Source organism: Patella vulgata, chromosome 2, assembly GCF_932274485.2.
Source record: "Patella vulgata chromosome 2, xgPatVulg1.2, whole genome shotgun sequence".
Taxonomy (NCBI): domain Eukaryota; kingdom Metazoa; phylum Mollusca; class Gastropoda; family Patellidae; genus Patella; species Patella vulgata.
Window position 1 is genome coordinate 49120249 of NC_065880.2, and position 24229 is coordinate 49144477.

General features: G+C 34.1%; 1 protein-coding gene across 2 annotated transcripts; it reads right to left on the reverse strand.

Annotated features, from left to right (window-relative positions):
* Positions 1-70: 70 nt before the first annotated feature.
* Positions 71-19913, reverse strand: LOC126811588 (DDB1- and CUL4-associated factor 6). 2 transcript variants are annotated; one of them, XM_050537287.1, is made up of 16 exons: positions 19738-19913; positions 17633-17694; positions 16692-16784; positions 15082-15159; positions 13294-13398; positions 12583-12696; positions 10619-10754; positions 9277-9434; positions 8689-8733; positions 8410-8557; positions 6220-7563; positions 4665-4788; positions 4075-4228; positions 3541-3786; positions 3124-3229; positions 71-2924 (listed from the first exon to the last, which is right to left on the reverse strand). In XM_050537287.1, the coding sequence occupies exons 1-16, from the start codon at positions 19802-19804 to the stop codon at positions 2866-2868; spliced, it is 3039 nt and encodes a 1012-aa protein (XP_050393244.1). In that variant the 5' UTR covers positions 19805-19913; the 3' UTR covers positions 71-2865. The 2 variants fall into 2 exon arrangements, with proteins under 2 accessions (XP_050393244.1, XP_050393243.1); XM_050537286.1 differs by having other exon boundaries at positions 4650-4788.
* Between the last annotated feature and the right edge of the window lie 4316 nt (positions 19914-24229).

The window sequence follows — 24229 nt, forward strand, 5'->3', positions numbered from 1 at the left end:
TCTATGTGGGCGTATAAAAATATTTTACTTATATGTTTTAACTGAGGGGGCTTGAATAAAATGATGTTAATACATTATATGATTTATTTATTAAACAATCCATCAATAAATAGTAAATAAATGGTTATAATATATTTTACATATAGCTGATAAAGATACATAAAAAGATAGTCAACAAAACATACACCCACAGTACATAATTCATCTGAGCAGTCCACAAAGGTTGTCGCATTGTAAATCTATGTAAATAAAAGCAAAATCATAAAACTGTGTATCATTGGCACATTCACAAGATTATCAGAAATTGTTGCAAAGGTTATCCATGACAATAATTGAAACAAAGATCAGATGATGAAGTGTTCACAAGATTCCACAAAGTGAATCAAGGGCTATAAATCTAGCTAACTTGAATAATGCTCATGAATTTCATACAGATCAGAAAAAACATTTCGCATTCGAGCATTCACAAGATTCTACAAAGTGAAGAAAGGGCTTTAACTCTAGAAGTAATTCACAGATATTTTGGAATAGCAACAGTCTTCTATGTTTCATTAATCTCAATAATGCTCATAAATTTCATACTATACAGATCGGACGATAACGTATTCACAAAATTCTACAACATGAAACAAGGGCCATAACTTTAGAAATAATTAGCAGAAATTGTATATGACAGACAGACAAACAGACAGGGTGCAACAGCAATATTCAACACAGTTTCAATGTGGCTGTATAACAAAATGAATTATTTAAAACAAACGTTATCATGTCACACAAAGTCTGCTTTAACATTATACAAATAAAACTTGATAATCACAGAATTGAATTGTTTAGAAAGAGTCTTACTTATAGTATTGCTGTAGTTAAACACATGCTTTTCTTCACGTGAATTATTTAGCACAATAATATGTCCTCAATTTACATACTTGTTTACAAATAGTCCTTTTAATTTTTTTTTTTTTTTTACATTATACATAACCTATGAATAATTTACTGAATGAGATAAAATTGTTACACTAAAGTACATAATGACTTTATTTGATAAAGAAAAAAAATTGATCGGGTGGGTTGTTGCAAAGATTCTGTACTATGTTAATCGTCCTCTAATAAAACCACAAGCTATACAAAGTTAATGTATCTGTTATAATAATAGTGGAAAGGACATATCATTATCAGTTAGGGATAGCTTGAAAAAACATTTTTTTAATTAAAGGCACTAAACTTCTTTGATTTAGTCAAAACAATGTATTTAAAGTGGTGTGTTTTTTCAAACAGTGGTGGGACAAACTTTACATTTAAGTGGAAGTAGGTTTGTTTTCTAATTTTAGTTTCACTTTCGACTTATTTTGTCACCATAAAAATACACAATCAATTATATCTGTACACTAGCTTTATCTATGGTTATAAAATTTTGAAAGAAAGCAGATTGTCATTCCACAAAAAAAAAATTATCACATAAAATCTAATCAAATCGACAATCATATGTTTGACCCATAACACAATGTCTCAACCATTATAAGGACATCAACCTCTAGTGTTTAAATTTTTCCTTCTTCAGGTCACCTATGAGTGTGATGAGAGTATTTCTTCTAAAACAATCATACCTACATAAATACATATCATTACAGTAATATTTATCTTACAACTAAACATACTCATTACCAATACCTACATCACACACTGCTACAAAATAACATCAAAACATATATATATATATATATATATATATCTTAACAAATAACTATAACATAAAATATAATAACTACATTACATGTAGATCATCTTGTCTTAGTCTCGTGTACAATGCCCCTTTAAATTGCATTATTTGAGATTATATGTTTAATACTTGTCGATTAATATTATTTACCATATTATTTTTCCACGATATAAATCAAAATATTTTGGAATATTCTCCAGAATAAATTCTATGTAAAATAGAGCGTTTCTTAATATTTTTAGAATAATTTTCATTTATACTGAATGTCAAATATAACATTTGTTAAGAAAAGTATTCAAAACTGTATGGAGTTTTAAATTAGAAATGTAACTAGTGCATATTGGTGCTGCAACATAATTTTGGAGTGAAATAACTATTTATCAGGAGTCACCTGTTTATCCCCTCTGTCCATGATCTAAAGTTTAGTTATAATTGACAACATTAATAAGATTAGTGTCTGGGTTATTCTAGTCACAATCTGTTTTATTAAAAAAGAAAGTGAAAAAATTCATTTACAGATGTAAAGATACCTGGATGAACTGAATTAAATTGCATAGTAAAGTCAATTATATTTATAATAAGACTGTATTTTTATCTATATGTTCTACTCTGGGGGGTAGAAACACATTGACTTCTGTGTGGTGCATGATTGAGGTTATGTCAAATAGTTAATAAATCCATGGATTAGTCCATGTTCAAATGTATAAGTGACACTTTTATTATGCCCCTATGTCAACGAGAAGCTATAGGGTTCCAAGAATGAGTTGGACTACACATTAAATACATGTATGTTAATTGGTAATCTCGTATTCATACAACAATAATTCCATGTATAAATTTTGTTCATTTTAAAGGAGATCTGTGGAATAAGTTGACTTGTATTTTAATATTAGACATAATTTCAAATTGAAGACTGCAATAACAATCTCTTTTATTAAAAAGAAAGTTAATTTAAAATGAATTGATATCTCAAAGTGTCAGTGTAAATATAATTTTTTGCAAAATAAATTTTAATAAATGGATATTTCCATGAAATAATCAAAGCTCATTAACAACATGATATTAATATAAATGCTGTAGATTTTCATATCAATATTTGGCATAAAATTCCGATTTCTTTAGTAAAATAGAGAAAATAGTGACATATTCTAATCACTATCACTAGATATCTCACGATTAGCTTCTGGACGTGCACTCACATTTCTTCCTGAAAAATACAAGATAAGTTGATTATCATAACTTCATCTACAGGAATGTATTTACGTTTAGATGGTTCCCAGGAGATTGGAGGAAAAACCACCATTTTTGGAAAAAAATTCTAAAGAAGATTTCTTTAGCTAAAAATTTGTTAAATTGTTTTAATAAGTGGCATTATGTTCAAATTATGATTTTCAGAAGAGTATTACCTGCACGTATTTGATTTAGAGAAGCTAGAACACGTAACATAAAGGCGGCAGGAACTGTAATAGTATCTCTCGTTTCCTCTAACATAATCTCATTTCTTCTTATTACCTGTAAACACAACAAAATCATTAAACAATCAAATTTTACTTAAGCGAATAGTCTAACACCCATTAAAAAACCCAAAGTGCGAATACATTGCTGTTATGAAAAAGGCAATAATTAAATGACTGATGCACAATTGAATTTTATATGTTCATCTATAGGTAGGTGGGTAAACCTAAAAGTTTGCTTTGAAAAAATCTCCCAACAGTGATTGCAAGGAGTATGATAGATAAATGTGATCAGAGCAATGACAATATATCGGTATAATTACATTTACATGTGGACATATAACAAGTAATAAAATTATTTTGACTTACTTCTTGGGCCTTTTCACAATCAAATATTGGTTGATCTTCTAAAGGCGCCCACAATTTGATATCATAATCAATACCACTAGAAGCTAATATAGGGTCAAAAGGATGAGGTTGTAAACAATTTACAACATGTCTATCTGCTTCTAATAACATAACAACTTCACCAGTCTGACGATCCCATATAAATATATGTCCACAATCAGACCCACTCATAACAAAATTATCCCCCCAAAAGTTTGCTTCTTTTATCTGGAAGTAAAGAAGCAAGAAGGTCAGATTTGATAGCAAAAAGTACTTAAGTTAGCAATAAAAAAATCCAACATTTTACTGCATCCACAATTATTTTTGAGTAGAAGTTACAAATTAGATGAGGAACCATTTTAAATTCCCTAAAACACACATCATGTGTCAGAAAAAGATCTTTTATTTATTGATACCAAACAGTACAAAGTTCCATGAGATTCCCTGAAAATAATGAAAAATGTAAGAGGCATGAAAATAATTGCCACTTAAGATAAATGACAAGAGTACACATACCATTGTTCTAGCATTTCTATGACCTTTATATTTCCTTTTAGTTTTAGGCTGATAGACATCTTTCATTTCTTGTTGTTCTCTAACTTCCTGTCGTTTACGATAGGCTGTCTGTAGTTTAAATGCTGCTATATGACGTTCTTCATCACTTTCATCTCTTTTAATACATAAACATATACATAAACATGGGCTAATGAAAATGGCTTCTACAAGCAAATAGTGATCATATACTACCAAATACATGAATACACATTAACAGGAAGGCTGTGATGCTATTCTATAATATTCTTGATCCAAAGACTTTATTAGTGTCCTTAGTCAAAGCCACATGAAGAGTAGCTATTACAGCACGAGCACATAGTTTTGTTGACTGACAGTTAGCCCAATAACTTAAAGACATTTTAAACAGAATTATTTATAACATTTACAAAAATTTTACTCTTAATGGAAATCCTGCAAATAAGTTTATTTGCATTATCAATCAATCAGCTGATTCAGCAAACAGGTGAATAGTGTTTATTATTTTCAAACAGGTATGGATGCAATTGTGTCACCTCTACTGATACACGTAAAAATACCTGAAGAATCTGCACCTTGGAATAGGTCTTGGAAGAATATCTTCATCACTACTCTCCTCTTCTTCACGCTGTCCTGTTGGTGGCCCACTAATACCTATACGCCTGTGTCTTATACCACTACTAGATATACTTCTTCTCTCTACAATAACAACAAAATTCAAATTATTTACATCCAAATAAAACCCATGTAGACTACTCACTCCAGATCTGGAACCATACTGCTAAATTCTCAGCGGTGTAACCAGATCGAACTGTCCAGACTGGCCCACCAGTCCGGTCTGTTTTTGATTATGGTAGTACAAGTAGAAACCAAAGGGTCCACAACCTTGGTATTACATATTTTTACACAATTTGTGTACAATGAGCAGCCATTTTGTTGGGTAGTTTCTTTCGATTTTCCTCAAATTTAAACTCAACTTTTATTAGGGTTCATCGGTGATATATCTAAACAGTTTTTAAAATCGGATAAAAATTGTGACCTCTAGAGGATCCACAAGCTAAAAATGTGATTTTTCGTACAACCAGGGGTCATAATCCAGGAAGATATTGTCTGGTATGTGCAAATATCCAAAGGAACTCAGATCTGTGGAGAAGAACATATATTTTAAGTTTCATCAAAATTGGACAAAAATCGTGACCTCTAGCGGGTCAATAACATCTGAGGCTCTGCTTACTGAAGAATTTATACTAATCTTAAAAACATCAAAGGCTATGTGGACATTTAAATCTAGGGTTAAGAAATTATTCATCGTCTGAAACGAAAGTATTTAAGTAACGCTTAAGAAAAACTGATCAATTCCTATCTTTTGAAATAACCAGTGGCTACCAGGCAGGATACGCCCACATTTTGCAAGAGATGGATAGAGAACAAACTAAAAACTAACGGGATTTTTTTGTAAAATCAGGGGCAATAATCCAGAAAGTTATGGTCTGAAATGCGCAAATATCAAAAGGGACGGAGATCTTTGGGATACAAAGATATGTTTTAAGTTTCATCAAAATTGGATAAAAATTGTGACCTCTAGAGGGTCCACAACCTTCGTATTGCATACTTTTACACAATTTGTGTACAAAGAGCAGACATTTTGTCAGGCAGTTTCATTTCGATTTTCCCTAAATTCAAATTCAACATTCATTATGGTGGAATGGTGATATATTTAAACGATTTTTAAAATCCGAACTCAATCAAAATTACGGTGTAAAGGTGATATATTCAAACGTTTTTTAAATCGGATAATAATTGTGACCTCTAGAGGAACCTCAAGCTAAAAATGCGATTTTTCGTACAATCAGGGGTCATAATTCAGGAAATTACGGTCCGATATGCTTGAAAATTGAAAGGAACCAAGATCATTGGGTTATAAACTTACATTTCATGTTTCAACAAAATCGGATAAAAATTGTGACCTCTATTGGGTCCACAAGCTAAAAACAATCAGGGGCCATAATCCATAAATTTATGGTCTGATACATGCCACCCGTAGAGAGTCCACAAACAATTGTGGATGGACGGACAGGGTCGACGACAATATACGTCCACATAAAAATGTGGGCGTATAAAAACATTTACCTGGTCTTTGGATAGTTCTACGATTAGGTTGTTCGGATCTCTCTCCACTAGTACTACTCTCAGATTCAGTAAAAGTAACCATACCCTCACTGCTATCTATAGTATCTTGTAATCTGCTAGCAATCGGTAAAGCTAGATCTGCTGTAGTTAGTAATGTGGTCTGTTCAGTTACAGACCCAGTATTGGAATCTATTTGTTCGGTGACTTCCGTATGAGATGTTGAAGCCTCTGAATGTTCCAATAAGGATTCTTCTTGTCCTGTAAATGCACCTGGCCCTTGGCAAGAATTATCACTATTATTAGGTGCACAGTGTGTGGCATCATCAGATATGTTATTAACAGTTGTAGCTTCCGTATGGGCCACAGTTTGTGAAGAAGTAGAAGGAAGATCAGTAGGTACACTATTAGAGTTATCTGTCCTTGCTTGAGCAGATGTGGAAGTGCCTGTCAAATCAAATGAGGCAAACCCTACACTAATAGTACTGGCACTTGTACCCTGACTGGAGTAATGCAAGTTTATAATAGGCTCTAGTTTTTGAGAATTATCAGTCTGGGTTGAACTTGAAAGACATTTGGGTATTGCACTTGAATCAGATGTAGTTGCACACTCCATATCACAGCTTTTAGCTTCTTGGCTTCGGGACTTTTTGTTTAAGTCAGATTTTGATATATTTATTTCGTTATTTTGAGAACCAGCTATAGTATTATTATCTTGAGTCTTAGTTTGAGTTACACCTTCATCTATGAGTTCTAAATCAGGATCAACTCCTGATGAGGCACTTTTTTCATCTGGCTCTATGCTGATCGAACCAGTTTTCACAGAAGAAACAGTATCTGATGTTGAAGCTGAACGTTCTGAAGGTGTTGAAACTGGTTCATCAGTGCTGGGACTAGAAGAAAACACACTAGTTGTACTAGACTCATCTAAACTATACAGAGATTTTGGTCTCACACGATTCTGAGCTACACTCTGAGATGTAGAGGGTTTAGCATCAGTAAGATTGTTCTCTAAACTACACATTTCTACATTTAAACTGGACACACTATCATTAGTTTTTCTACTACAAGATTCTCCCATATCAACACTACTTTCTTCAAGAGTAGATTCGACATTTGTGTCTAAACTTGGGGGTTCAGGGGGGAGTATCTCCACAGGGGGTTCTGGTGGGAGAGGGGGTTGCTCAATATTTGGATTTGGAAGTGCAGGTTCCCCAATAATGGGTGCTGCTACAGCTCCCTCTGGTGGAACAGCAGGATCATCATCTCTGCGTAGACTACCGTCTAACCAACGTGTTAACATTTCTGACATTCGTTGCATCAGAGTAGCATGTGGGCTTTGATTACCTGAAAAATAAATCAAACCATTTAAACAACGAATCATACTACCGGTAATCAAATGATTTCAGACTGAATTAATTACGTAGTACAGCACAAATAAAGATCGGTACCCAGACAACAGCTAGGTTGCCAAGCAGTCCATAAAGGTAGTTGCATTATGTTTGTAAATAAAGATAGACTGTCAGACAACTAGAATTATACCTACAGCAGCTAAATCCTCAGAGCAGTCGCCAAGGTTTTTCGCATTTTTATTCTTTTGTAGGTAATGGTTGTATTTACAAGACACTCATATCAATTTAATATCGATAGAGCGTTCACAAGGTCCAGAAAAATGAAACAATGGCCATAACTCTTAAAGTTATAAACAGAAATTGCTGAAATTCAATAGGCTTTCATTTACTGTACATACTTAGAACATTGAGCGTTCTCAAGCACGGAATACTGACAGAAAGGAAAATAATTTCCATATTTAATTCACATATTTGTGGGCGGTACATTTTTTTTTTCATCAAGACCAATAAAAAGACAGCATAAGCAACCATTTTTGTGTGCGGGTGGTGCCCGAGAAACAACTTATTTTATTTGTGTTGCCTTAAACCATTCATATGTTTCTACAAAGTGAGTAAGGGACAAAAACTAAAGGTAATTACTAGAATTTGTTGAAACTCAATAGGATTCTTCGTTACACTAATTTGAATCAATTTCACACAGATCAGATAATAACTGTTATGCCAAGAGCATCCACTCTAGAATTAATGGAAAAACTGATTTTTGGGTGCAGTTCATTTTGACGTTGTAAACAAAATATATTCAAGCTTTTCAGAAATATATTTAAAGCAATGAAGGTATTACCACTCTCTTCTTGCATTCTCTCTCTTTCAGGTCTAGCATTAGGACCAGTATCTGACCAATCACCACGCAGACGTAATCGTTTAATTGGTGGTTGCCTACTAGCTGCATCACCTGATGTAGATGATTGACTTGCTGATCTGTCATCACCCTAAAACACATTTCAACTTAGGATTAAACACAAAAATCCACTACCATTTAAATTAACTTTCATTTTAAAAAATTGCATAATGAGCTAAAAAGTCACCCAGATTTATAAAATAGATAAAAAGGAAATAATACCTCTGGTGTATTCCTAGATTTCAATACTCTTGGTTTCCTTTCATCCTAAAAATAATATTAATAGAAACTTTAAAACCAATGACAGTCACAATATACAGACAAAATAGGGAGGGGGATTGGGAGTAAGCAATAACTCCTGTAAAAATCAAAATGGGGGACAACGATATAACAAACCATCCAGTGAGTACAAATCAAAGTGTATAGCAGCACCTGGATTGCAAAACATATTACATACTGACTGGAAACACCCAGCAGCAAGTGGGAGTCGGTGTTATATTAGTAACTTGAGGGAGAAGTGGGCTCCTTGTTTTTTTGGATTGCAGAGAGGTAGCACATAGTCTAAAATACATTTCTCAAAGTTGGAACATAATGTCCATTGCATTAAAACCACTGAAAACTTGAAACCACCAAACTTAATTTATGGCCTTTGATATAAAGAAATAAGAAGATCAAATCTGGGAACAAGGCACAATTTCAGAGATGATTTCAGCTCACAGTTACTGAATCTTGGCAGATTAAATTCTCTGATACTATATTTAATTAACGTATATTGAGTCAAGGTCACTATAAAAGCAAAGAGAATCTTACCATTGTGCAGAATAAATATATATTTTCTGATGAGTAGCTGACTAAGACATCATGACCTCTATCACTGTAGTTTAAAGATGTTATTCTGTAAGCTTTATGTTCTAATGGTGCTGTAAATCTACTTATCATACCAGTTATACCACGCCCTGTATAATTACCTACAAAACACATTACATTATTTAGGGTCCCCCCACCATAAATATATATCTCTAAATATTTCGACAATTATATCACAATATTGTATGTTGTAAGTTATAACCATTTAAACATCAATAAAAAACAAGCCAACAGTGAGGCTGATGTCCCCCGCCGAAATCCCAAAATAAATAGATGACACATATTAATTAATCGCACATTTATTTTTTTCAAAGGTATCAAGCAATCAAACCGATTATCAACTATACACCAAGTTTCATCACTCCTATCAGATAGAATCAAAGTTATCGAGTCCCAAAGCATAGACCAATAAAATTGCTTAGCTTTGTTTAGCTTAAGCTCGATATGTTAATCATTGAACTCAGTCAAGACATTCACCTAATGAACATCAATGAACATCAACATCAAGTTTAAACATTCTACCTCAGTTCCAAAGTCTTGACCAATCAAATTGCTTATCGATCCTTAGCCTAAGCAGAAAATTCTCATCATCAAACTTAGTCAAGGTAATGATATAATGAATCTATAATCGGAGTTTCATCACTTTCACTTAATTAAAACCAAAGTTATTGGCCTAATGCATCAACCAATCAGATTGCTTATCTCTGCTTACCATAAGCAGACAATGGGGGTGCTCGATTGTCAGTCCGGAACGTCCTGAATTGACAGAATTCCAATCAAGTGATACGGAATTCAGTCCTGTCACAGTTCTACCAGTCCCGACAGCTGAGGTGGTGTGAGTAGAATCGTGACGTATTTTAAGTAACAAATATGTTTCAGCTGTCATGATTGGCTGGGATATTTTTTATGCAGTCGGCGCATGCGTTGTACTCCGAAATTTTCCTATTCACTCGATTGACACTATTTAGGGAATGGAGAGAATTTAATTCCGGAATGTTCAATCGAGTATCCCCAAAGTTTATCATCGAACTCCATTAAGTCATTCACCTAATGAATGCCTACACCAAGTTTGAACATTCTACCTCAACTAAAAGAAGAGTTATTGTGCTCTAAAGTCTCAACCAATCAAATTGCTCATCTCTCTGTGGTGAGTTCAACTTTAAATAGAGCAAATTATGAATGCATGGGGCACACTACATTATTAGAAGCGCATGAGTGTCAAAAACATTTTTCAATTATCTCCCTTAGGCCATTAACGACAGTTAATATTTCAATAATAATTTACCTGAAGCTCTTGTACCTAACATACGTCTATCAAAGATACGGACGGAACTATCAGAACATGCAGCTGCTAGATGATATGGCATTATAGGATCTACAGCCAGGGACGTAACTGCTTGACGACAATTTATCATCACATCCTGGAAAAGAAAAATATTAGATATGCTAAGAATTTTTAAAGAATAACAAAAATGTTTCTTATTCTCATTCGCTGGGAAAAAAAGTGTTTTAAAAATTGGTGAAATGAGAAGCATTATGAGGTGTTCATGTATCGACACTGTGGTTTATTCTGATGCAAAGAGTCATGTCTGTCTCATGAAAGCATAAACATAAGCATATTAGGCCACACAAAATAAATGTATTGTTTCTTAGGCAACTCACAGCTGAAAATGTAGGAGGGGAGGGCAGCCTCTTTTCTCTTTACCTCATTGATGGTGCATAATAAAATTTTAATACTGCTGAAAATTGCATGGGTTGGAGGGCGGTCTTTTTTTTTTATTTATTTATATTTTTTTTAATAAGAACATTTATTTTTTTTATTTATTTATATTTTTTTTAATAAGAACATTACACAAAGTGATAACTTGTTTATGCTTGTGCTTTCATTTATTATACATAATTAGAACATAAACCGAAAAATCAAGCCTACTCAAGCACTGGATACTGACCGTCGTCGCCTTTTCATCTCCAATAATAGTCCACAGGGAAACAGGTATACTGCCTTTCTCAACTTGGATTAATCTCTATCATTCAGACAAATATTCTATGAATATTGGTCCGGATGGGTTGTTAACATTTGTGAATAATAGGTCATTGGCTAGATTATCTGATCATTTAAATTATCATGCATAACATCTAAGGCAGATAATTATAACTAGCCCTAAAACAAGATGTTGATGTCCATGAAACTAATCTAAGAATTGCCATTTCAGAAAATCCATTTGCACTGCCATTTCAGAAAATCCATTTGCACTGCCACTTCAATATCCATCCCTCTTATTTTTTTTCATTGTAAAATTTCTCTCTTTATGGACCATATCTATGTTTTTTAAATATTTTAATTAATATTCGTTGCCACGATTCATGTTTGTTTATAATAATGCATGATTTATGGGATTTATTTCTGGAAGAGGTGCAACTCTTACTTGACTTGGCAAATTTTACTGGATAATCAACCACATAAAAATATAAAAAAATTCCCGGTTACGCATGGGCAATGGAACTTTTTGTCAAATGTTAACAATAGACCCAGACCCTCCATACGTTGAAGACGAGGAGGTACTAGGTGACCGAGACTAAACTTGGATGGAAATCAATAAAGACATGACAAACAAAAAGTGGTATATATTAAGTGGTAAATTGCAGACTTATAATATGTAAACCTCATAGAAGTCATCCCTGTAGCTAAGTAAATCTTGAATTACTTACGAGACCACGATTTTCGTTAAGAATGCGCATAAGAGTGGTCCATTTACAAACGATTTTGTTACATTACTGTTTTCACACATTGACAACTTCTCCAGGACAGATTTTTCATACAATCACATTCAATCATAATAACCAAAGGTATATTCTGTCATGACAAAGTAAAGCCCTTTTCTATACCTCAATATATGAATTCAACTGTATTGTTTTCAACGATTTTCGGTGTGGACAAATCAGGGGAGGTAACTAATATCACATGATAAAAAAATGAAGGTTCTTTCAATATCGATAATAAAGATCCATAAAAAAGTATTTTCATCTGAATCAGTTTAATACACTTGAATGGATATACATGTATGACGCATATATTTTTTTCATCAAGACCAATGAAAAGACTGCACATGCAACCATTTTTGAGTACCGGTGGTGCCCGAGAAACACCTTTTTTTACTTGTGTTGCCTTACTTATATGTCATAATTCCTTATCCTCTGTTTACCCGTAAGTCAATCATATTAAAAGCCAAGTATAAAACTAATATTTACATCTTTACAGTTTTCTTTACTACAGCTGGTTTTGGCACGTAGATCAAACAAGCGTACTGTACCATCTTCTCCACATGATAAAAATGTTGTTGCTTCATTAGGTAAAGTAATAACCTGTTTAATACAGTGAAAACAATAGCTAAATCAAAAACATATGCATTATTATATAAATTAGTTCAGCGGTTTTCTGGATATTAAGTTTTCAGTGAAATATAAATATATTATGTCATATGTTAATGTTGTTATTAATTGTGAATAACTTCATAAATGAGTTCTGTATCTGAAATTAGCTCTTGAATCAAGAGTCTTGATATTTGAATAAAGATAAAGACAGAAACAGGTTTAATATACAAACTACATGTAGGTCATTTAATAATCCGTTAGACAGAGCTTATGATCTAAAGCACACACATAAGACCATCTGGTCACCCAATGTGATGCACAACATTGTAAATTGTAATCTGAACAATCATGATCTTTAACCAGTCAGCTGCATACTCTTTTGAGACAGACGTCACAATAGTGTCAGTGCTTTGCTATGACATCCAGTGCGACCAGATGATTCCATACAGCTATTTTCAGTCTGACATTTTACAGGTTAATAAAAACATTCATGAAAACATCAAACATCATTCCATAGGAAAATGGGCATGTAGTATTCATTATTAAATGCTGTAAAGAGAAATTATATATTTCATTTCTTTTTCTCACCTCATATGTTGTACCAACATGACAATCAAATCTATTTTTACCATATGTATCCTCTCTGTTTACTTCTGTGAAATATATCTTTCCAGCACCTGAACATGATATCACCTGTAATTAAATAAAACAAAAAATACAGATCATCATTCTATAGAATTAGAATATAAAATTGCTATATTGATGAAAATTGTGTATACATTACAATACAGTGAAAATTAAGTATTATGAGCCAATCATGTACACAACCGTATTTAAAGGAAGCAAATTTTCTCTTCTATATTAGTATATTAAATACCGGTATACTAATATAGAAAAGAACATCCATTACTTCATATAAGTATTATGAATACACATGTAAATGTATTGATTATATTCCCTATAAATTATGAACTAATCAATAGCAATTAATTTATTGTTTGAAACATTGAAGCATTATGCATGAAGATTGAATAGCTACGTAAGATTTAGATAAAGAGCTAGTTCAAAAATAGATAATACAAACTGAATATATTGAAAATATCATTTAAATTACTTTATTCTGAGCCAAGTTATCACTTTTTGTAGTTTTGACAAGATGTGTGCATTGATTGTTCATTATTGTAACAGTGACTCTATTTTTTAAATTAAATCATTAAATGGCCGAAGCATTATAATCTATTTACTATCTTGAGCATCCAATGGCACTGAGAGTTGATTATGATATTGTCATGTTTATAAATATTTAATTAATAATTATATACTATTCAAAAAAAGTAGGGGATATTTGATTTTGGGGGCATAATACTAAAATATGCAAATGACTACGAAAAAAGTCACTATAGAACCTAACAGAAGAAACATTTCCAGTTACATGTGACGCCCAAACGCACCAATAGCTACCGCATGGAATGCAGGTGATGCTTGGGATCATCATGGGGGTCCAACCCAAGATTTGCACGACTCTGACTTTGAATGTTACGTCTCATTAGGAGTATGCCACGTCGGATCAATGCTTGTTTGGCAAACAGAGGAGGTTTTACCTGTTACTGACTTGGTTGTGATGCTGTGGTAACTTTGCTGTTTGACCCCGGGTATCATTTTACCCTTATAATGGTCAGTCTGTGCCTTACTTAGTCTAACGATCATTTGGAATAAATCGATGAATGTGAACTTCATTTCATTTTGTCATTTGTTTCTTCGTCAGTTTCATTAGGTGACTTTAATAACACTTAAAAATCAAATATCCCCTACTTTTTTTGAATAGTATATAACATTAAGAAGGCATAAAGAAAGACCTTGAATAATGTATCTTTAATCAATACATTTATATGTGTATTTATAGCACCTATATGATGTCCTTTTTATAAAAAAAATTGGATTCAACACATTTCGAAATGTTCTCATTTGAAACTGAATATTTAACAGAACAAAGGGACCACAGGATTTATCTAACTATTGCTTAATCAATTGTGATCAAAGAAAACAAGAATAAATTGTTTTGAATAATTGATATATCTTTCTTTTTTACCTTGTTCATTCACAGTAGGGGTTAATTCAACGTAATGTGCTGTCTCTTGAAGTTCAATAAACATAGATGTACAAATATGTACTGCAAAACAACACTCCTTACAAATTTCCTACACTACACCAAGAATAAACTGGCTGATATTGATTGGCATTTGGAAAATTTGCAGTGACAAAAAGATTATATAATTTGGGCCCCAAATAAAAGGTTATACTTCGAAATTAGAACTGTGAAGACAATAAGAAACTGAATAATTACACAATTTTGTTATAGCAGCGAGATATACTTACATGTCTGTCTCTGGAATTTGGTAAAAATCTAGCACTGAAGATATTAGCTCTGTGACCTGATCTTATACTGGCAATAGTCTAAAAAAAATTAAAACAATTTTTAAAAGTGAAATCTGCACAAGAGTAGTATAAAGATTTCTAGAAGATTACAGAATACTTCATCCTTTTTATACATTAAATTGTATCTAGGACCTATAATTAACAATAATACTCAATTATTTAGCCTCTTATTAGTTTTCAAGAAATGAAATGAAATGTTGTTTAATGGCATGTCAGCTCCAACCGGGCTATGTTGCGCCAAAGATATGGTGAGTTTTATGAGACAAATTAAAACAATATCACAGAGATGTCACCATGACCACAACGAGCACAGGTGTCTTTGCCCCTGCAGACGGTCTTGCTGCGTCCAAATTTCTGACATTTATAGCAGTGAAGAGGGTTGGAAATATAAGAATCAACAGGTATATTTAAATAACCTGCCTTGATTGTCTTCAGTATGTCGGGACAATTAAAAGTGAGGATACAGGTGCTTGTAGGAATCACCTTACCTCCTTGGCGCACACTAATTCTTTTAACTTGTTGGATGCCAAGAGAAGAAAGGTATTGTACAATTTCATCCTCACTGTTGCCTTCAAGATCCCGACATTGAATAACACTTATACTAGAATTTAATGTGGAGACACCTTGATAGAAATGTCTGCCAATGTTGTTGATTTAAGAAGCATGGTAGCATGCTGCTCCTTGACACATTCTATCAAGAGTGTTCCATTTTTCATTTTTTTAGTAGCCTTGGGCTCACTGGCCAAGTCGACAATACCCTTAGCTATCAAAAATGGAGAGACTTTAGACAAGTCAGTAGAGCAACATCGGCCATGACTTTGCCATTTTATTTTTTAAATATATTAGAAACATGTTCTGGATTACGACGCTTCTGTTTTTGTCGTTCATATGGGGGGGGGGGGATCCATGAACATAATTTTTCTTTATTCATCCCTCGTCGTCCCCCAGGTTATCTCTCTGTCTGCTAAGGGGAGGACCAGCACTGATAACCTGCGTGTGGCCTCAGGGCTCAACGACGGTTATACTAAAGCCAGAAAGTACAAAATACATATCCAACCTATTTGACCCAAGCTGTCGCCCTGTAGAATGTACTAAGGACACAAGGGTAACTTGGTGAGTATATAAAACAAAAAAGGATTAAATTGAGAAAGGGTACATTCTACAAAGCTATATTGACCAAAGCCAATTGATCAGAGTGGGTCACTCTGACCTCCCCTCTAGGTGAACTCTATTACCAGGGTTCCACTCTCCACCGACACGGGTCTCAATGCATGGGCAATGTTGAGTATATAAAACAACAAAGGATTAAATTGAGAAAGGGTACATTCTACAAAGCTATATTGACCAAAGCCAATTGATCAGAGTGGGTCACTCTGACCTCCCCTCTAGGTGAACTCTATTACCAGGGTTCCACTCTCCACCGACACGGGTCTCAATGCATGGCCAACACATTGCCCCATTACAGGGATCCTTTTAGTCTTGACATACGAAGGGTATATTCTTATCACCCCCTACACCCCAGGGGGTTATTAGTTTTCAACGTACAGTACCTTTTGAGTGAAGGGATTAGTAATGGCAAGATTTTGGTCATCTGAACCAGACAGAATATATTCTCCAGAATCACTCCAGCATATTGTATTAACCTGAAATTTAAATAAAAAGAAAACAAATACATATGTAGTGAACTGATAATTACGGAAATTGGATTTATATTACAAAAAAAAAAACCTCTAACAATTAAAAGGAAGCAACAATCAATTTCTAATGAATTTTAAAACTGAAATGAAGTAAATTGCTGATTCCAGGTAATTTAGCATCATATTAAACCTGTAAGAATTAAAGAGAGAGAGAGAGAAATGGGGTTTAACGTCTACTCGACACAAACTAGGTCATTTCGGGACTAACACATGGTTCAATTTTTTATTTAAACAATTCGCTTGCGCGTAGGGGTCTTTAGCAGTGGGGGAAACCGGAGGACCCGGAGAAACCCCACGAGGTTGGACAGGCGACCCTACTCCTTGTCACGTACAACCGGGGAATCGAAACCCCGCCAGTTGACTCAATGACAGACCATGTGCTAACCATTCGGTCATCCAACCCCCCGTAAGAATTAAAAGAAAGCCATATTTTTGCAAGCTTTGCTTTTATTAAAATCAGTTATTAACAATCAATTTCTAATGAATTTTAAAATTTAAATGAAGTAAATTGCCAGACCCAATTTATTTTACGTCATAGCCTTTGATGTTACTAGGTCACTGCATATTTGGTTTGCAAAGGACAGGTGCAAAGCATTTATGGTCTCCCCCCCCCCTTCTTCCGTTAATTTCTCCACTGATATTTGTCAGCTACACAATTATTTTTTAATCCATAAGATGTTGGGGCTATGAACAAATGAGAGAAGCCCATCATCATATTAGCATTTTTGTTTGCTTCATGTCCCTTTAACCATTTCATGATTATGTTTGTTAAAGAATAATAATATTGAACCTACACAGCCAGCATGTACTTCAAGTTTCTTGTCTAATTTGAGTCTCTGTACAAAACTTACACCTCCTGAGGAAAGAAAAAAACAAAATTTTATATTTAACCTTTTAAACAACACTGGGGTTTACAGATGGATTGTGAAAGGCAGTTGTGTTCATTGCTTAGAAAACACATATCCTGGTTATAATACAAATAAATGACAATACATGCTATCACAATATCATACAATTGGAATCTGATCCTATAAACAAAATAATGCAACGTTAAGTCTTTAGAAAAAATACCCTTAGCCACCAGTTTCCATAAGGAATAGAAGTTACAGACGACAACCACATTAAAAGTTAAAAGATAGATTGCCAGTCAATGAAACACGCCCCCATCAGTTAAATTGTTTGAGCAGTCGACAAGGGCTGTCACACATTTATTCTTTAATTGACGAAAATTGATGAAATTCAATAGGCTTCTTTGTTTGACACTCTTAGTCTTACCAAGAAAATAAATGTAAGCTAATGTCAGTAGCCTAATAAATCATATTTAAAACATTCTTTAAAACTACTGGTAATAAAAATTTGTACTTTTTGATGTACAATGTAACCGAAATCTACAGTGAAATGCCCAAAACGTTTTTTTAGGGATTAAGATCTCCAATACATCTTGTCATATTGTATTTCTGAGGAGAATGTACATGCATAGGTGGATCTTGAGTTACCATTCCATCCATACAACTAGACACACTTTCTTGTCAACCTGTAAGTGCCATCCTATCCCTTCCCGACAAGTGAAAACATGGATTGTAATTTTGTATTTTCTTCTTGGTGCATTTAAATGTGGACCTTTAAAAATGAAATTCAAAAAAGTTTGGCTAAATGCCAACAATGGTCAGAGAAAACATTTATTATAATCTTTTGACCTCTGGTACTTTATGTACATGTATGTATGTCCATCATTATAATTCTGGCATGCTGCCTAAGTTATACATAGGTCCACTCCATATGATAAATGTGAGTGGGAGGAATGAAGATGTACTGTTCACCGTTTACCACCTGTTCACCATCTTTAGTAGCTGTATATCAACCAAGCCTAATTTCAATTTTTTAAAAATTTAACAGGATGTTTATGATGAAAGCAGGTCTGATTAAGCTTAATTAAATTTTAATCTACACAACAACATTTCCATAATTTTTTAAGTCAAACAATTTATCAATCATTCATATTACCGGCACAAGCTAACTTAGCTAAGATATACACTACCCTGACTTTCATTTCAATTGGCAATTTTAAATATAAGGGAAATTCATCATTTCTGTCTGATGGTACATTTATTTTAAAAATAAAATGGAATTTCAATAAACAGGCCAGTTTTAAGTATTTGACGTGCTCAGAGAAGGACACAATCTAAGTCACTAAGTCACTGGTTTACATACAAGCTAATCCTTAAAAATTCAATGAAACCAATCAGATTCCAAATTAAACAAGGTGGTTATTTATGTTTCCCATGAAAAAATCTAATTGGAAGCAACACATGTACCGTACCACATCCTACCTATACACTTATGCATATTAGTACATACGCTACTGTATGTCAATAACAATTCTGTTTAGTTTTGTTCAAACCTGACTGAATAATGCTAACAATTAAGTGCTAAAAAAAAGAAATGCCCGAAAGAAATTTAGCCTTTAGGCCTACATTTTTTTCTTTAAACAGAACATCATCACTCATTCAGTCATTGGGAATGTTTACCATACAATTATGCAACTCCCAAACAATATGTCTATAAAATATTTTGGGCTTTACTTTGAAGCATAAACATGTCTGGGCTACTGTACGAATACTACAATAGTTATAACCATTAATGATTGGGAATTTTAATATAGGCTATTAGCAGGTTTGTTTACATTTAATTTAATTTATATTTTTTTTATTTATGGCCTATTCCAAGATATTCTAATGAATTTGGTATTGCAGTGACTGCAAATGCACCGGGGCCAGCCAACAACCAGCACCTGGTTCATGCATGAATGAGTTATCCTGAGAGACATGTCAAAATTTGTATTCAACTTCGCAGTGACTTACAAATTTTCATCGACTGCAGTTATCCGAAGTAGACTTACTTGCAATGTCGTATAATTTAGACTTCTTCTCCAAGCCATACTGTCTGCGCTGTATTGAAGGAAACATCACAAGCTGTGGAGTGGTGAGAAACCCGGATTGTTATCTCCTTTAAATAGTTAAAACATTGAAATTCTTCTGTCATACTTTGACTATCTTTTCAACGGAAGCCATTTTACTTATTTGGAAAAGGGGAGATAACCGCCGATAAACATACATATGGAATTAAACCACAGCTTGACACGGATACACTAGCACTAAGGCTTTGAAACCATATTCCCGACCCCACAATATTTTTCTTGTTTTATTAAGTCAATTATTAACACACATATTAAATAATTAGACATAAGTTTTATATACGCGAATCTCATCTCCATTAGCCCAGTTGGTTCCAATTGGTTTTTTTTAAAATAAATAATATCGTGATTTATAAAGTGCGTTTGTATTGAAGAGCAGTTTCCAGGGCTGCAATTTCCAGGGCTATAGTGCTTCATATTCACTGAAATACAAATTTGTAAGCTAATAGTTGGAGATTTTAGAAGATGTTTTGTTCTGAGAACGGAGATATTTGCTGGTAATATATTTTATTTCAAGAAATGTTCTGTCACCCAAGCAAGAATTTATGTAAGGCAAAGTTCAATATTGTCTGCAAACAAATAAATATTAATACCACAGATAGTTCGTAAAGATAATAAAAAGTAGGAACTTAAACATACACAAGCTAAATCGGCCTATTGCAGTTCTTCCTTTAGGCCTGAAATGTTATCTAAATTATTAATTAGACATTAGTTAACTTATCCAGACTATAATCAACTATCGATGTCATCGCTAGCCTGCGATATTTACTGGATTAGGATCCGATTTGCAGCTTAACTTTCATCCATGATTTAATCATGAAGTGGATAATCAAGAATATGTTTTTTTTTATCGTACTGACTTTAGTAATGATGATCGAGGCTAGGCCGAAAATTCAATCGCTAAATTCTCGGTTCAGATTGGATCAATTTGACTGGAATTTTCAGCAAATTTTCTCAATAGTCCTAGTATACCCCAAAACAAAAATGAAAACAAAAAAAACTAAATCATTAGAGGCAAAATCCCCAATGCCTCCGATAAATAAAACGGCGTTAATGTACTTTCGCCCCCTTTCCCTGACCAGGAGATGTTAATAAAGAGTGACTAATGGTGACTGCATACCAAATAATTTCAGCCCATTCAATCAATAACGTTTTTATTTTATAGACCATTTACGTTTGTTCTGCATGCCGTTAATATTTACTCGAAGACTATAATATAATTCTTAGGCCCTTTTATTATAGTTTTGAAGTTCCGTGAAAATTTCCAGAATTTGGCTTCCGATAACACGATATCACACTTACACCTTTATAACCAAAATAAAACAGAAATAAAACCGTGTGTCGGCATCATCCAATGTCGATGTTTCACAAAAACTTAAATCTCCTTAAAATCGTTTTAAACTAAAATTTCATCCTAACTTAAGATAGATCCGTTTCACAAAACGATTTTAAGCATTTTAGATAAAAAAAATCCACTAAAATAATATTTTAAGTTTCACAAAGCTATTTTAGGGACAATTTTTACTAAAATCAATCTTAACTTAGGACAGCCGTCACCCTCTCCTAACTTAAAATCATGACATTAACAAGCATTGATTAGGGCTACTTAGGACAGCCGTCACCTTCTCCTAACTTAAAATCACGACATTAACAAATGATAATATGATGGTTACGTTGTTAGATCTGTTGCGACTTGCGACATATATACTCTTCAAAAAAAGTAGGGGATATTGAAATGCAAATACCTATGCCGGGGGGGGGGGGCAGGTGGGTCCAGGAATTTTTGCAGGAGGGGGTTTGCCAGGTTCCTTGAGGCAATGTATCCCTCCCCCCCCCCCCCCCGCCTCAGCTTGAAATTTTTTGAGAAATACATGGTCTCTATCGTCATTTTGGCGATGCACATTGAGCTTTTTAAACAGAGAAATCCAACATCCTGTTTGACATCAATTTTTATTATGAATTAACATGATCACACTGTGAATCAAGTTTATTGATGCAAAGCATTAATTGTGATATTATACATGTCTATATCATTATCTCGCGCTTTGAGTGCCCATCCGTCGCACCATCTGATGATAAATGATAAAGCACATTATGACACTTTTCTCATAAAAAGGGTTGTTTTACAACTAATTTTATGTAGCTGAGCAGGGGCGGGTTTGGATCCCCCCCCCCCCTCTGGATCCGTCCCTGTATGCAGGTTGCGATATGGCAACAGAACCATTGAGCTGCAATGCAGCACACAATAGCGCCATACACGTGGGAGGTGTTTATTGTCAAATTTGACACTTCAAGGAAGGGTTGATGAAAACTGCCGCGTGCTGGTTTATCCTATCCATGTTTGCTTTCCTATCGGTTCTTGCATACGATTTACTGTTTAGCGAATCTTTGCTTTGGTGTGTTACATTTAATTTAGCACGTGTGCGCTGTATCATAAGGCCTGTCATTGAGTCAACTGGCGGGGTTGTCCGTGATAAGGAGTAGGGTCGCCTGTCCAACCTCGTGGGTTTTCTCCGGGTCCTCCGGTTTCCTCCCACTGCTAAAGATCCCTAGGCGCCAGCGAATTATTGAAATAAAATTAAACCCCATATGTTAGTCCCGAAATGACCTTGTTTGTGTCGAGTGGGCGTTACCCCCCCCCCCCCTCTGTCTCTCTTTCTTATTTTGATCGTTAGACGTGTTCGTCGACGTCAACGTCAACACTGCAAGAATTGGCCGAGGCACTGCAAGAGGAGTGGGTCACATTGTCCCAAATCGTGATTGGATGGTTGATAAGGAGCATGCCACGACGAATTGCTGAATGTCTGAAGATTGGTGGAGCAATTACTCATTATTAAGGCAAAAATCAAAAACGTCCATTTTCACTTTTGACAGTGTATCTCTTGTGGTTGGATGGGGAAGAAATGTTATAAATAGCAATGATCGTTGTTTTGAAGAAAAGATTGAAGCTGTTTGAAGCCCAATGTGATTCGCATCAGTTAAAACTACATGTATATAGTACCATCTCTTTTCTAAAAACAGTGTTTTGGAAACGAGGCTAATTGAGATGACGTCACGCGCTGGGTGGAAATTCTTGGGTGAAAATTATAAAAATCAAATTATATTAAAATTGACTTGGGTGAAAATTATAAAAAACAAATTATATTAAAATTGACTTGGGTGAAAATTAAAATTGACTTGGGTGAAAATTATAAAAACCAAATTATATTAAAATTGACTTGGGTGAAAATTATAAAAAACAAATTATATTAAAATTGACCTGGGTGAAAATTACAAAAAAAAACAAATTATATTAAAATTGACTTGGGTGAAAATTAAAATTGACTTGGGTAAAAATTATAAAAAACAAATTATATTAAAATTGACTTGGGTGAATATTAAAAAAAACAACAAATTATATTATTTTTCATGTCCCTTATCAGCCACCGTAATTAGTATAATAAATGGAAAATTTCAGTTTAGTTGTGTAACTGCTTTTATGCATATCCAACAATATTAAATCTCAGAGGTACTGACATAGCTATGGCTATTTCTTCAGATTTGGCTTTTGATTTACATATAAATACATGTCCTTTTTTTGTGGATACATGGTTGCTCCTCGGGATTTTCCAGTCTGGTATCCACTAGAGTCAGTGGTGTATGGGGTGTCTGCAAGGAACAGTGTCTAGTCGTTCAGATGGCACGAAAACCCAAGGTTACGTATAGACGTTGACCTCCATGTAAAAACCATTTCAGTTTGAATTTGACGATGAGCCCGGACAAAACTGCGTGGCTTAGCTTTTACCCGTCATTATCCTGGTTGATACAGAAAAGTTGGACGTTAAATTGCATTTCACGTTATTTCGTTTAGCGCTTTTGGATTGCCTATACCTTGTTGTGAATGTTTTCATTGTCAGTGAAGCCTGTATTACTACTGGCCTAGGGGGCAGTTTCACAAAAATTCGTAATTTTAAGAGGAAAACTCACGTTAGGAACAACTTCGAATTAAACACCAATGTCTGCATTTAGGCCTATAGCCGCAGTGTTTGATTATATCCTTTCTTTGTGAACATTAACTACGAAAATGATATATATTCCTATATACGGTAAGACTTTACTGCCAATAGATGAATAAAATTCTATTTTCACGCCCATGAATACTAGGTCATCGCGCGTGACATACGTCGTGTGTCAGTCTGTCAAAAACCAGAAAAGGCGTAAACAAAACTGGAACTCTGCACCTCTCGGTATTTTAATTGAGGGCGCTGAGCAAATTATGGAACTTTAAAAGGAAAACTCAGTAGCAGCCTGCCCAAAGGATAAAGTTGCGCAAATTTTTCATCGTTATACGTTGCATTGTGAAACTGCACCCAGGGCTGTACAGTGTCGACACTGGCTTTGATGGTGATTTTATCTATCATTACTTACGTTGTCCCCG